General features: G+C 68.0%; 2 protein-coding genes across 2 annotated transcripts; one reads left to right on the top strand and one right to left on the bottom strand.

Moving 5' to 3' along the window:
* Positions 1 to 736: 736 nt before the first annotated feature.
* On the top strand, positions 737 to 2,189 carry ABT1 (activator of basal transcription 1). Its single transcript, XM_051772032.1, is given in 5 exon segments — positions 737 to 806; positions 809 to 1,045; positions 1,213 to 1,256; positions 1,258 to 1,392; positions 1,789 to 2,189. Coding segments are annotated over 5 exon segments (783 nt in total). The 5' UTR covers positions 737 to 739; the 3' UTR covers positions 2,089 to 2,189.
* Positions 2,190 to 3,290: 1,101 nt separating this feature from the next.
* Positions 3,291 to 14,060, bottom strand: MBD1 (methyl-CpG binding domain protein 1). Its single transcript, XM_051772033.1, is given in 19 exon segments — positions 3,291 to 3,632; positions 3,634 to 3,743; positions 4,215 to 4,304; positions 4,382 to 4,468; positions 4,546 to 4,758; positions 4,760 to 4,810; positions 5,792 to 5,956; positions 6,721 to 6,786; positions 6,947 to 7,003; positions 7,082 to 7,129; positions 7,480 to 7,614; positions 9,952 to 10,101; positions 10,502 to 10,542; positions 11,341 to 11,426; positions 11,715 to 11,936; positions 11,938 to 11,996; positions 12,320 to 12,452; positions 13,021 to 13,142; positions 13,952 to 14,060. Coding segments are annotated over 19 exon segments (2,154 nt in total). The 5' UTR covers positions 13,961 to 14,060; the 3' UTR covers positions 3,291 to 3,322.
* Positions 14,061 to 14,691: the final 631 nt, after the last annotated feature.

Here is a 14,691-nt window from a genome sequence, read left to right as displayed (position 1 = left end):
GGCTGAGGGGCCCTGAGGGGACCCAGACGGGGTTTAAGGGGACGCTGGGGAGGTGAGTGGGATATTGGGGGGCTGTGGAGCACATTTGCATGGCTGAGGGGGCCATGGGGGCTACAGGGGGGTCTGGGGGGCACAGTGAAGGGGCTGAAGGGGGGCACTGAGGGCACTGAGTGGGACACTGGGGGGCTTTCGGGACGTTTTTGGGGGGCCTGAGGGGGCACTGGGGGGTCAGTGGGTCCCGGGGAGCTCTGTGGGTGCCGAGGGGTCCCGTTGGGTCCCAGAGGGCTATTGGGGGGCCACCGGGGGGGTCCCGGTGGGGCTCGGGCCGGGCGGGGCCGTTCCCGCCAAAACACCGCCCCAGCGCTTCCCGCGCCGGCCGTGCCACGCCCCCCCGCAGACCACGCCCCCCCGCAGACCACGCCCCCACCACGCCCACGCCCCAGGCAGTAACCACACCTCCGCCCCGCTTAACCCCGCCCCCGAACAGGCCCCGCCCCCGCCGCGCTTTCCGGCCTTTTCGCGACTCCCCCGCTCCCTTTACGGCCGCGCTGAAGTTTTACGACCGTCGGGGTGGGGGAACGGGAGTCCCGGGGGGTCTTTGGGGGGGAGTTTGGAGAGGGTTTGGGGGTGCGGGGGGAGGGCAGGAAAGGAAGGGGCTCTGAGGGGGATTTCGGGGGGCCCTGAAGGTGCTGGGGGGGTTCTCCCCACCTTTAATCCCCTCCTGCCTGTCCCAGGGGCCATGGCCGGGGCAGAGCGGGACCGGCGAGGGGCGGCCGAGGAGGAGGAAGAACAGGAGGAGGAGGAAGAGCGGAGGAGGAAGAACAGGAGGAGGAGGAAGAGCAGGAGGAGGAGGAGGAAGAAGCAAAGGAGGAGAGTCCTGAGGGCTCCCCCCCCGCGGCCGAGGCGCCCCCCGGGCCGCCCCCCAAGCCGGTGGTCCCGGGGGTCCTTTACTTGTCCTTCCTCCCGCCGGGGTTCGGGCCCCGCCAGGCGCGGGCGCTGCTGCGGCCGCACGGGGAGCTGGGGAGGGTCTTCCTGCAGCCCAAGGGTGAGTCCGGGGCAGGGCCTGGGGCACTCGGGGTGTCCCCGGGGAGGTCAGGGGGCCCCATCGACCCCTAGAGGTACAGAAATGGGGGCGGGGGTCTCTCAGCCCCCCTGGGTTGGGGTCTCTCCGCCCCCGTGTGCTCTGACCCCCCCCCGTCTTCCCACCCGCAGGAGGGTCCGTTCGGCGGCGACGGCAGCGCCCGGGGGGGCCCTCGGGGGGGGTCCTTTGCCGAGGGCTGGGTGGAGTTTCGGGACAAACGAGCGGCCAAACGAGCGGCCAAACTCCTGCACGGGACCCCCATGAGCGCCCGGCCCCGCAGCCCCTTCCGCGAGCAGCGCTGGAGCCTCAAGGTGGGGGGGCACCTCAAAACCACGGGGGGGGCGAGGGAGGGCATTTGGGACCCTCCCAGGGTGGGTGTATTGGGGGACCCTTACTGGACACCCGGGTGAACACGGGGGGGGGTGGGGAGCACCCCAAAACCTTATGGGGGAGGTAGAGAGGGTTTGAATGGGGGTCTCCTGACTCCTCCTTTACCCCCCGGTCCCTGCCGAGGTTCAGGGGTATGTAGGGATGTTTTGGGGGGTATTTGGGGGGTGGTTTTGGGGTATTTAAGGTGGGTTTGGAGTATTTGGGGTGTTTAACTGCGCCCCCCCCCCCGCAGTACCTGCCCGGGTTTGGGGGTGTTTTGGGGCGTATTTGGGGGTGTTTTGGAGGTATTTGGGGTGATTAATTGCCCCCCCCCGCAGTACCTGCCCGGGTTCCGCTGGCCCCACCTGAGCGAGCGCCTGAGTTACGAGCGCCAGGTCCGGGCCCAGCGGCTCCGGGCCGAGGTGGCCCAGGCCAAGCGCGAGGGGGGGTTTTACACCCGCCGGGCCCCCCCCCGGGACCCCTCCGAGGACTCCAAGGGCTCCACGAACCCCCCCCGGCCCTGGGGCTTCACCCAGAGACCCACCGAGGAGGAGATTTGGGGGCGCAAAGCTCGGCCCCCCCCGGCCGCGCCCCCCCGGCGGCTGCTGCAGAAGGTGTTTGGGGGAGGGGGGGGCTGAGACCCCTCGGCCCCCCCCCCCCCACCCAGGCTCACCCCTCGACGGCCCCCAAACCTCCCTTTGTTCTCCTTAAAACTTTTATTACTTTTAACAAAAATAATTCTTCGCGGTCTCTTAAATTCTGCTGAGGGGGCGGGGACAAGGAGGGGGCGGGGTTAAGGAGGGGGCGGGGTTATGGCTTCGGCGCGAATCCCTGAAAGCAGCGCGGGGGCGGGGCCAAGGGGTGCAGGCCACGCCCCTCCTTAATAGAACGGGGCGTGGTCTGCAGGGTCACAGCAGGCGGAAGACACGCGTAGGCGGGGCCTGACCCGAGGGGCGGGGCTTAACCGAACCACGCCCCCACCTTAAAGGGGCCGCGCAACAGGCGGGGTCCACCTTAAACCTCTACGGGGTGGGGTCTTAAAGGGGCCGCGCCCCCAATTCCGGGGGGGCGGTTCCAGTGTCAAAAATAGAAACTCTGGGGGGGGGGAGGGGCCCCAGTTTGGCACTGGGGGGAACTGGGGCAACAAAAGAACTTCTGGGGCCCCCTAAACCTGATGTCCCCAAACTGGGGTGGTGGGGGGGAACCCCCAAAAAACGGGTGCTGGGGGCACCCCAAAATCCCTGGGAAAGCAAACGAGGGGTGGTACCGAGGGGTGGTACCAAACTGGGCCCCCCTCCCAAATGTGGGGTGGTGCCACCCAAAAATGCCACTTCTGGGGTCCCTCAGCCTTGGGGTGTCACTGGGGGAGGGGCTGGAGAGAGGTCCCCAAAATGGGGGTGTCACCCCTTTGGAGTCCCCCTGACCCCCACAGGAGGGTCCTGGATCCCACAGAGGGGATGGGGGTTTAACCTTCGACCCCCTCGGGGACCCCCAGTGCCCCTACCACACTCCCTCCAGGTCCATCCCCAAATGCACTCCCCATCCCAAAGGTGCAACACCCAAATCCTCCCCCCTGCCCCCACATCCCTCAACCTTTGCTCCCCCCACTTTCAGCTCCCTTGTTTTCTTCCCCCTCCAAATTTCACCCCTCCCCCATTCCCTTCACCCCAATTCCAATTCCTTCCTCTACCACTTCCACCTCCCCCAATTTCGGTTCCTTTCCCATTTGCCTCCCCCAACTCTGTGCCCACTTTGCCCCTCCCCCAGAGATCCACCTTCCCAATTTATTCCCCGGATTCCTCCCCCCCCCCCCTAATCCCCCCTCCCTCCAAATCCCCTCCCTCCCTTTGGTCCCCCCTCCCCAATCCCCCCTCAGTCCCCCCCCGTGGCCAGGCAGGGCCGGCAGCAGCGACCCCCCCTCACCAGGACGTGGCAGCGGGGCCCGGGGGGGCCCCCGGGGGGGCCGGGGCAGGGCCCGTAGGCCTCGAGGTCGCAGAGCAGCTCCACGAGGTCGAGGACGGAGCGCAGGGGGGGTCTCCGGGCCAGCACCTCGTGCCCGGGGGGCACTGGCCGCCCCCGGGCCACCAGGACGCGGAAGGCCAGCCCGGGGTTGAGCAGCACGGCGGCCGCGGCCATGGGCGAGCGGGGACAGCGCTGCACCAGCCGCAGCCCCCGGCCCCCCCCCCGGGCCGCCCCCCACCACCCCCCAGTGCGCGGGGAGGGGGATCTCCAGCAGCTCCTCCAGGAACGAGCCCGGCCAGGGCGGGGGCGGCGCCGGCGGCAGCGGCAGCGCCTGCGGGAGGAGGGGGCACTGGGGAGGGGGCTCCCAGGGACCCTCCCAGACAACGGGACCCCCCGAAATCGTGAGGAACGCCCCGAGAGCACTGAGACCCCTTCGGGAGACCCCCAAGAGCCTCAGAATCCGCCCCCCCCGCCACGAGGACACCCCCTCTTTGAGACCCCTCCTAAAGCCCTGAGAATCCCCCCAAGAGCCCCCTCCCCAGTTCACCAAGACCCCAAAAAGCTCCCCCACTAAAGGTCCCAGACCCCCTTCCTCCACCCCCTCCAAACCCTGAGAGTCCCCCTAAGACACCCCCACCCCACTCCCACGCACCCCCCACGACCCCATAAGAGCCTCAGGACCCCCTCAAGTTTCTTGAGACTCCTCCTAAATTCTGCAACCCCCCAGTACAGGAACAGCCACGTGAGACCCCCCCCCCCCCCGTGGGACCCTCCCCCAGCCCAGCAGCCCCCTCGTCCTCACCACTCGGCATCCTCCCTCCTCCTCCTCTTCCTCCTCCTCCTCACTCTCACTCAGCACCACCAGTGGGGCCGGGGGGGGCCGGGGGGGCACCTAAGGGGTGGAATTGGGGTGAACCCAGGGGTTTGGGGGGTCAGGGAACCCCCCCAAACTCGGGGTCCCCCCCTTACCGGCACCAGGGACGCGCTGGGCTGGGGCTGCTCCTGCTTCACGCGGGGGGTGGCGGCGATCAGGACCCCCAGATCCCCGGGGGGGGGCTGCAGGGGGGCAGGGGCGTTACTGGGGGTCTCGGGCACCTGGGGAAGGGGGGAGGGGTGCAGAGGGTCCCACTCACCGGCGGGGGGGCCACACTGGGCTCCGGGGGGGCCCCTTTGAGCCGGGGGGCCGAGGCGATGAGGAGCCCCAGCCGGGGGTCCTGGGGGGCAGGGGGGGTCGGTGGGGGCCCCCACATCTCCAGTGGGGGTCCCAGGCGGCCGGGGGGTCTCACCTCGAGGCGCGGGAGGGGCCCCACCTCCTCCTTGACGGGACAGAGGCGCAGGGGGGGGCCCTGGGAGGGGTCCAGGGCCCTGCTCAGTCCCCCCCAGAGGGTCCTCCTTGACCTATGGGGGAGGGGTACATCAGGGACAGGCCACCCAGGTGTCCTGTAGGGACACAGCCCCCCCCAAAGGGACCCAGGTGTCCAGGGGGGAGCCCCCACCCCACGGGGAAACTGAGGCACAGACAAGCCTTGGGGTGACGGGGAGTCCCAGGTGCCTGGGGGTCCTCAAAACCCCCCCCCAGACTCCCCTCCTGGACATCTGGGTCCCCCCCCCGACACCTGGGTCCCCCGAGGGGGGTCCGTGCAGACAGAGCAGCAGAGCAAGCACAGCAAGGCAGGGGGCAAATTGGGGGGAGAGAGGCAGGGGGTGGAAAGACTTAGGGGATGAGGTTATCTGGGGGGGGTGAGGAGCGTTTTGGGGTCCCCCCGGACAGAGGGGGGGTCCCTTTACCTGGCGGGGGGGGGCGGGGCAGGCGGCGGCTCCGGGCGGCGGCGTGGAGGGGCCGGGGGGGCCAACGCCGGCGGGGCCTGGACGGGGGGAGGGGGCGGCCTCTCCAGGGGGGCCCCCAGCGACCCCCCCACACCGGCAGCAGCCGCCTCTGCGCCAGGAGAGAGACCTCAGTGGGCGGGGGTGCAGCCCGATTTGGGGAGCAACGTGGATGGGAAGGGGGCAGAGGAACAACCCCCTCAGGGAGACCCAGGTGGCCAAGGAACCCCCCCTTCCCCCCCACCAAAGGGACCCGAGCTGAGCCCCCCCAAAGCCAAGCAATGCAGGAAGGACCCAGGCGTCCAGGAGAGCCCCCAGAACAGGATCCAGGCATCCAGGCACCACCTGGGTACCAACCACCCCCCTCTTTCCCCTCCAACTAGTCCATACTGGTCTGAACTGGTCCCACCCAGCACTGGAGGGGTTGGGGCAGCCCCGGCCTTGCTCGTGCCTCAGTTTTCCCGGACGAAGGCGGTGGGTTGTTGGGGAGGGGGCAGAGGGGCCGTGGCTGGGGGCTGCTGGGAGGCACCGGGATGAAGCAGGGGGGGCACCCACCATAGCACAGCGCAGGCACTGCCTCCAGCGGCACTTCTGGCGCTTGAGGTTCTGCCCCCCGAACTTGGGCTTGTCCTGGCAGAAGTCGCAGCGGCCGCAGTCGGCCGGGCGCCGACAGGCCGCACACGCCCCACAGCGCCGGCTGGCCCTGCTCCTCACCCCCCGCTGGGGAGAGACAGGGGTCACCCGGGACCCCCGGAACCCCCCAGGGCCCCGCCGGGGCGGTCAGCGCGGGAACGGCTGTTAGGAGCGTTACGGTAGCGGGGGGTGCAGTATTAGGGGCATTACGGCAGCCAAGCACCAGCAGCAGGTTAGGCTGAGGGCACGGAGGAGGAAGGAGCAGCTATCAGGGGCACTGGGCTCTTGGGCCCCAGTAGGCAGGGCATCACGGTATCTGCACCCCACTATTACAATCCCTTGGATCCCAACATTATGTCTGGAACACTTATTAAGGACATTATGGTAACTGAACACCCTATTAACGGTGTCGTGGTACCTAGCCCCACTATTAGAGGGACTACGGCACCCCAGTCACACCATCAGCCATGGACCAGCTCCTAAGGCGTGACCTGGCCCCAGCATTAGGGGTATTACAGTAGCCGCACCCCACTGCCTGCGGGGTTTGGATGCACTGCACCCCAATATTCACCCTAGGAACAGCTCATAGAATCATTACGGTGCCTGCACCCCATTATTCAAGGGCTTGAACCCCAACATTAGCGCTGGCACAGCTATCAGGAGCATTACGGCACCTGCACCCCCCATCATCTGAATTCCAACACTGTCCCAATTTCTCCACGCCCCACTATTAAGAACATTACGGCTCCCTGCCCCTAATAGCTGCACCGGGGAGGGGCCAGGGCTCGAAGGGGCGGGGCCAAGGGGCTGTGGGCGTGACCGAGGGGGCGGGGCCAGGGGCTGTCACTCACCCGGGGCCCGGGGGGCTTCGGGGGTCGGCCGGGCTTCTTCTTCTCCTTGCCCTTGGTCAGCAGCTTCTGGGGGGAGAGGGGGGTCAGTGGGGGCCCCCAGGGGTGTCTGGGGGGGCCCAGGGGTGTCTGGGGTGCCCCCAGGGGTGTCTGGGGGGGCCCAGGGGTGTCTGGGGGGCCCCCAGGGGTGTCTGGGGGGGCCCAGGGGTGTCTGGGGGGGCCCACTCACCCTGTGCCTGGTGCTGGGGTTGTCGCTGGGCTCCTGCTCCATGGAGGGTTTCCACTTCTGGGGGGAGGGATGGGGGTGAGGGGGAGACACACAGGGGTCCCGGCCCTGCCCCCCCCCCGGGGGTCTCACACTCACCTCCGTCAGGGCCTGGGGGATCTGGGTCTTCTTGGCTGCCCTCGATTTCTGGGGGGACACAGGGAGAGGGGGTTGGGGGGGACTGAGGGGAGGGGGGCAGGGGGACACCCCAGGGTGGAGAGGGAGGGGAAGGTTGGGGGATCCCACCTTGGAGGGGGCAGCGCCACTGGCGCTTGAGCGGGAGGTCTGGGGGGTATCGGGGGTGACCCCAGGGGGGTGGGTGACTCGGGGGGTCCCAGAACGGGGGTCCCAGAATGGGGGTCCTCCTGGGGCGGAGGCAGCGGTGCCTCAGGCAGCACCCCTGGCACTGCAGGGGGAGGTTGGGGGGTGCCCCGCGGGGTGTTGGAGGGTGACCCCAAGAGGGTGGGTGACTCCGGGGGTCCCGGGGGGGCTCCCACCTTGGGGCGGAGGCAGCGCCGCCTCAGGCAGCGCCACTGGCGCTTGAGGCCGGGCTGGAGCCGCCGCAGGCAGATGCAGCAGCTGCCGCAGTCCTCGGTGCTGAGACAGCCGGGACAGGAGCCACAGCCCAGGCCCTGCGACACGGGACACGGGAGAGCACGGTGAGCACGGGAACACGGGAGAGCACATGAGAACACGGGAACATGGGAGAGCACGGTGAGCACGGGAACACGGGAGAGCACGGTGAGCATGGTGAGCATGGGAGAACATGGGAGAACACGAGAGAACACGGGAGAGCACGGGAGAGCACGGGAGAACACGGGAGAACACGGGAGAACACGGGAGAGCACGGTGAGCACGGGAGAACACGGGAGAGCACGGGAGAACACGGGAGAGCACGGGAGAACACGGGAGAACACGGGAGAACAGGGGAGAACACGGGAGAACACGGGAGAGCACAGGAGAGCACGGTGAGCACGGGAGAACACGGAAGAACACGGGAGAGCACGGGAGAACACGGGAGAGCACGGTGAGCACGGGAGAACACGGTGAGCACGGGAACACAGGAGAGCACAGGAGAGCACGGGAGAGCACGGGAGAACACGGGAGAGCACGGGAGAACACGGAAGAACACGGGAGAGCACAGGAGAACACGGGAGAGCACGGTGAGCACGGGAGAACACGGTGAGCACGGGAACACAGGAGAGCACAGGAGAGCACGGGAGAGCACGGGAGAACACGGGAGAGCACGGGAGAGCACAGGAGAGCACGGTGAGCACGGGAGAACACGGGAGAACACGGGAGAGCACGGTGAGCATGGGAGAACACGGGAGAACACGGGAGAGCACGGGAGAACACGGGAGAACACGGGAGAACACGGGAGAGCACGGGAGAACACGGGAGAACACGGGAGAACACGGGAGAGCACGGTGAGCATGGGAGAACACGGGAGAACACGGGAGAGCACGGGAGAACACGGGAGAACACGGGAGAACACGGGAGAGCACGGGAGAACACAGGAGAGCACGGGAGAACACGAGAGAGCACGGGAGAACACGGGAGAACACGGGAGAACACGGGAGAGCACGGGAGAGCACGGGAGAGCACGGTGAGCACGGGAGAACACGGGAGAACACAGGAGAACACGGGAGAACACGGGAGAACACGGGAAAACAGGGGCTAACACGGGAGAACACGGGAGAGCACGGGAAAACAGGGGCTAACACGGGTGAACACGAGAGAACATGGGAAAACAGGGGCTAACACGGGAGAACACAGGAGAACACGGGTGAGCACGGGAGAACACGGGAGAACACGGGAGAACAGGGGCTAACACGGGAGAACATGGGAGAACACGGGAAAACAGGGGCTAACACGGGAGAACACGGGTGAACACGGGTGAACACGGGTGAACGTGCAGCCACAGACACAGCACGGGCGGGCACGGCTCAGGCAGCTGAGACACAGGAACATGGGAGAGCACGGTGAACACGGGATAACACAGGATAACATGGGATAATGCGGGACAACGGGGCTCACGTATGTTCTCAGACAAGGTATGGCACCAGAGAGCTGACAGAGGGGACAGACAGCCTGGCACCGACACAGATGTGTGACACAGATGTGTGACAGGGCCGGGGGGGGGTGACTCACGAGTGTGTGTGACAGTGCTGGGGGGGTGACAGTGCTGAGGGGGGGTGTGACAGTGCTGGGGGGGTGTGACAGTGCTGGGGGGGGTGTGACAGTGCCGGGGGGGGGGGGGTGTGTGTGTGACAGTGCTGAGGGGGTGTGACAGTGCTGAGGGGGGGTGACAGTGCTGGGGGGGTGTGACAGTGCTGAGGGGGGGTGACAGTGCTGGGGGGGGGTGTGACAGTGCTGGGGGAGGGTGGCAGTGCTGGGGGGGCTGTGACAGTGCTGGGGAAGGGGGGGGTGTGACAGTGCTGAGGGGGTGTGACAGTGCCGGGGGCTGTGACAGTGCCTGGGGGGGGGGTGACAGTGCTGGGGGGGTGTGACAGTGCTGGGGGGGCGGTGACAGTGCTGGGGCCTGTGACAGTGCCGGGGGGGTGTGTGACAGTGCTGAGGGGGGGTGACAGTGCTGGGGGGGGTGTGACAGTGCTGGGGGGGTGTGACAGTGCTGGGGGGGGGTGACAGTGCTGAGGGGGGGTGTGACAGTGCTGGGGGGGTGTGACAGTGCTGGGGGGGGGTGACAGTGCTGAGGGGGGGTGTGACAGTGCTGGGGGGGTGTGACAGTGCTGGGGAAGGGGAGGGTGTGACAGTGCTGGGGGGGTGTGTGACAGTGCTGGGGGGGTGTGTGACAGTGCTGGGGGGGTGTGACAGTGCTGGGGGGGTGTGACAGTGCTGGGGGGGGTGTGACAGTGCTGGGGGGGTGTGTGACAGTGCTGGGGGGGTGTGACAGTGCCGGGGGGGCTGTGACAGTGCCGGGGGGGTGGCAGTGCCAGAGGTGCCAGTACCTTCTTGACGATGCGCAGGCAGCGGCGCAGGAGGCACTTGTGGGGCCAGGCGGGGCCGGGGGGGCCCCCGGGGGGGCTGCGGGTGCAGGCGCTGCAGATGCCACAGTCCTCAGGGATGCGACAGGCCTGGCACGAGCCACAGCCCACCCGCTGTGGGGGGGCCGGGGGGGCACAACACAACACGCCAAGGGATCAGGGGAGGCACAACACAAGCCCTCAGACCCCTGTGATGGATTGGGGGGGCACGACAGCCCCCCGAACCTCCGAGGGACCAGGGGGACACCCCCAAACCCCCTGAGAGAACAGGGGTGAAAACCCCCCCCCCTAAACTCTCCAAGGGATCCAGGGGGGAACAACAGCCCCCAAATCCTTAGAGAGCCACAGGGTCACAACAGCCTCCCCAAACTCGAGGGACCAGGGGCAACCCCCAGAAATGCCTGAGGGATCCAGGGGATGCCAGGGGACACAACATCCCTCCAACCCCCCCCGAGGGATCGTGGGCAGCCGGGGCTTCAGAGGAGCTGGGAGGGCCCGGGGGGGTCAGGAGCACCTTGTAGAACCGCTGCTCTCGGTTGAAGTCTCGTCTCTGGGCTGGGGGAGAGATGAGGGGAGGTCAGGGTCACCTCAACCCCCCAGGGCACCCTGACTTCCCCCAGGGTTCCCTCAAGCCCCCCGACCCCCCCCACCAACTCCATCCCAGAAGGGCCCAAAACAGGGGAAAAAGCTCTGAGAAAAATGAGAGGGATGAGGAGGAAGGCATGGGAAAGGCTCTGCTGAGGATGATGATGAGGAAGGCTCTGAGGTTGGGAATGAGACCAGGAGGAACGTGCTCAGGTGCGGGAAGAGCATGAGGAGGAGGAAGAGGAACGTTCTTGGGGGCAGGAGGAGGATGAGGATGGTGGGATGAAGGCTCTGGGGGGCAGGAGGAGGATGAGGAGGAAGGCTCAGGGGGCAGGAGGAGGATGAGGAGGAAGGCTCAGGGGGGCAGGAGGAGGATGAGGAGGAAGGCTCAGGGGAGCAGGAGGAGGAAGAGGAACGTTCTTGGGGGCAGGAGGAGGATGAGGATGGTGGGATGAAGGCTCAGGGGGGCAGGAGGAGGATGAGGAGGAAGGCTTGGGGGGCAGGAGGAGGATGAGGAGGAAGGCTCAGGGGGGCAGCAGGAGGATGAGGAGGAAGGCTCAGGGGGGCAGGAGGAGGATGAGGAGGAAGGCTCAGGGGGGCAGCAGGAGGATGAGGAGGAAGGCTTGGGGGGCAGCAGGAGGATGAGGAGGAAGGCTCAGGGGGGCAGCAGGAGGATGAGGAGGAAGGCTCAGGGGGGCAGCAGGAGGATGAAGAGGAAGGCTCAGGGGGGCAGCAGGAGGATGAGGAGGGCACCAAGGCCGAACTCACCGCGGCAGTCGGGGCAGAGCCAGCGGCAGCGGCGCTGGGGGGGCAGGGACACCCCCGGGAAGAGGCTCTGGCAGCCGGCACAGAGACTGGGGGGGAGGGGGAGGGTGTTGGCAGGGGCTGGGGAAACCCCAACACCCCCCCAGGGACCTCCCTCCAACCCCAAAACCTCCCCAGGGACCCCCCTGGACCCCAACCCTCCCCCCCTTGACCCCTCCCAGCCCCCAAATGTCGCAGGGACCCCCTCCCCACCCCCCCTCCCTCCCCAGGCTCTGGGGGAACACCCACCCAACCCCCTCCTCTGGGACCCCCCTCCCTGTCCCCAAACCCTCCCAAAAGGGGGATCCAGGACCCTCCCCCCACCCCTCCCCACTCACACCACAGCCCCATCCTGGGGGGGCTCCGGGGGGGTCCGTTTGCGGGTCCTGCGCACAAGGGGGGGCTCCGCTGGGGGCGGGGCCACAGCAATCAGGGGCGTGGGCTCGGTGGGAGGAGGAGGCGTGGCCACTGCAGGAGGGGGCAGGGGCGGGGCCTGGACCAGCAGGGGCGGGGCCTCCTCGGCCTTCACCCCGCCCCCCTCTTCCTCCTCCTCCCGGGGGGGTCTCAGGGGGGTTCAGGGGGCGCCCCACGGGAAGGCGCCATTTGGGGCCTTTCCTGGTCTGCGGGTGAGAAAATAGAGGGGTGAAACACTCTGGGATCCCCTCATCCCCCATACTGTGACTCCCCTCTGCCCCCCCGATCTGGGGCCCCCTCATTTCCCTCAGTCTGAGGAGCCCCTTTTGCTCTCCCCCTTTTCTTCCCCCCCTCCAATTTCTTCCCACCCCCTAACCCCTAATCCAAACTCTAATCCCCCCACCATTTTTGGGACCACCCCGCCCCAGTTTTGGGGTGACCCACCCCCTTCCCCCCTGCTCCAGCGGAGCATTAGATTTCCCTCCCTGGGGTTTTTTGGGGTCCCCTGGCTTTTGAGCGCCCTCCCCACAGTTTTGGGGTCCGTACCCGGGGGGGTCCCGGCCCGCTCCAGCCCCGATTTGAAGTCGAAGTTGCTCAGGTCGTGGCCGGGGCCCAGGTACCGCCTCAGCTCGATCTTACTGCGGAACTTCTGCCCTGTGGGGCTGCCGGGGGGGCCCGTCAGGGGGGGCCCAAAACCCCCCAAACCCGGGGGGAGACCCCAAAACCCAGGGAGGGGGTCAGTGACCCGGGGAAACACTGGGAGGGAGGAGCAGGAACAGGGAGGGGGAGGATGAAATCAGTGGAGGGGCCCAACACAGCTCAGGGGACCCCAAAGTTCCCCCTGTGAGCCCTGAGCCCCACAGTGGTTTGGGGTGGGGTTGGAAGAATCTGGCTGGGGGGTGGGTGGAGAGATTTGGGGTTGCAGGGCTGGGGGAGGGGCTGGAAGTGAGGGGGCACTGAAATGGCCCCAGGGGGCTCCTGGGGGGGCCTGAAACCACCCCTGGGAGGGGCAGAGACACCACGGGGGGTGGGGGGGCCTGTGGGGAGCCCCGACACTGCAGGGTGTGGGGACAAGGACTGGTGAGGGGCTGAGACAATTTGGGGGGTCCCTGGGCCCTCGGGGGGGGTTGGTTGGGAGGGGAGTTGGGGAGCGGGTGGAAATGGGGGGGGAAGTGTTCGGGGGGTGGGGGAGGGGCCGAAGGGGGTGCCGGGGGGGTGGGGGAGGGGCACCTCCTGTAGTAGGTGTCACTGCGGCCGCTCGTGGCCCCCGATTTCCGAAAGGCTTCGCGGCGCTGCCACCCCGGGCCCAGCGCGGGGCAGTCGGCCCAGCCCTCGGCCATCCTGGGGGGGGGCTGCTGCCCCGGGGGGGTGTCAGCACCGGAACGGGCTGCCAGAACACCCCCAAATCCCTCCCGGGGTCCCAAAACACCCCAAACCTCCCAGAGACCCCAAAACGTGCCCCCCCCACAGCCCCCCCCCCGGGTCCCCGAGGCCGAGCCCCCAAACACAGCCAGGCCACGCCCGCGCATCTCCTCCCCACGTGACCCCCTCAAACCCCTCCCCCCATACCGAAACCCCCCTCCCCCTCCCGCCCTGCCCCTCCCCCACACAAACAACCCCGAGCAGCCCCTCCCCCTCAGAAACAACCCCCAAAACTCCCCCCCCCCCGCAGCCCGCGCGCCCCCGGACACCCCCTCCGCCTCAAAAGCACCCCCTGCCCCGCCCCTCCCGCTCCAACCAGCTCCCAAACTCCCTCTCCCCATCACGCCCCCAAAAACACCCGCTAACCCGCCCCCCCAAAATACTCCCCCACAACCCCCCTTCCCTTCCCAACCCCCCGCCACGCCCCCTCCCACCCGAACTCCCCCTTAAAAACCTCAAAACCTCCCTGTCCGTCTCACGCCCCCTCTCCCCCAAAATCACGCCCTAACCGCCCCTCCCCTCAGAAACCCCTCACAAACCGCTCCCCCTGCCCCGCTCACGGCCTCGTCCCCCCCTTCCCGCTCCCCCCAACGTAACTTCCCCTTCTCAGCCCCCCGTGCCCCCCCCCACACTCACCTACGCCCGCACACGCCTCGGTTCCCCCTCCCCGTTCCCATCCCCTCACACCCTCCTCTCCCCCCGCACCGTTCCCCTCTCCCGCCCTCCCCTCCCCTCTCACCGTTCCCATCCCCCCCCGCTGGCGCAGATGTTCCGGTTCTTCCTCCTCCGCCTCCTCCTCCTCGCGGCCGCGGGGGGGCGGGGCCTGGCGCCGGAAGCGGAAGCGCCGCGAGGGAAAAGGCGGGGGGGGGGGTGAAATCAGCTGGTCACGTGAGGCGCCGGCGGCCAATGGGAAAGGGGAGGAGAGCTTGGAGGGGCGGGGCGAGGCACCCCCGCAGACTGGCGTGGGCACGTGACCCATGACGCACGTGACCCCGTGGGGACACGTGACCCAACGGCCAGGGTCGCGTACGGGGGCGGGGCTATGCAAATGAAGCGATCACATGAAACGAGAAGCCCAGCCCCGCCCCTCGAAAAAGCCGCGCGCGGGTCACGTGATGCGGAAAGGGGGCGGACCCACAGTATTGATTATGCGTTATGGGCGTGGTTATGCTAATGAACCGCGACGGTTCCACTCGGCCCCTCATGGACCCCCCCCAAGGACCACCCAACCCCCCCCCAGGGACCCCCGAGTCCCACAGAACCCCCAAGGAACCCAACAGGGACCCCCCCCCAGCCCTACGGAACCCCCAAGAACTCTCAGGGGTTCCTGAGCCGTACAGAACTTCCAAAGACCCCCCAGGACCCCCCCGAGCCCCCCACAGGGACGACCCTCCCCCCCAACACCCCCAGAGATCCTTCCCAGCCCATCCCCGGGATGCTGCCCCTGCCCCCCCTGCCCTCCAGGAACCCTCCAGCCCT

This window comes from Manacus candei, unplaced genomic scaffold (assembly GCF_025592945.1).
Source record: "Manacus candei isolate 608988 ecotype Guabito, Panama unplaced genomic scaffold, ASM2559294v1 h1tg000149l, whole genome shotgun sequence".
In the NCBI taxonomy this organism is placed as follows: domain Eukaryota; kingdom Metazoa; phylum Chordata; class Aves; order Passeriformes; family Pipridae; genus Manacus; species Manacus candei.
The sequence above is the reverse complement of the archived record's forward strand: the minus strand, read 5'-3'. Positions and strand labels throughout refer to the sequence as shown.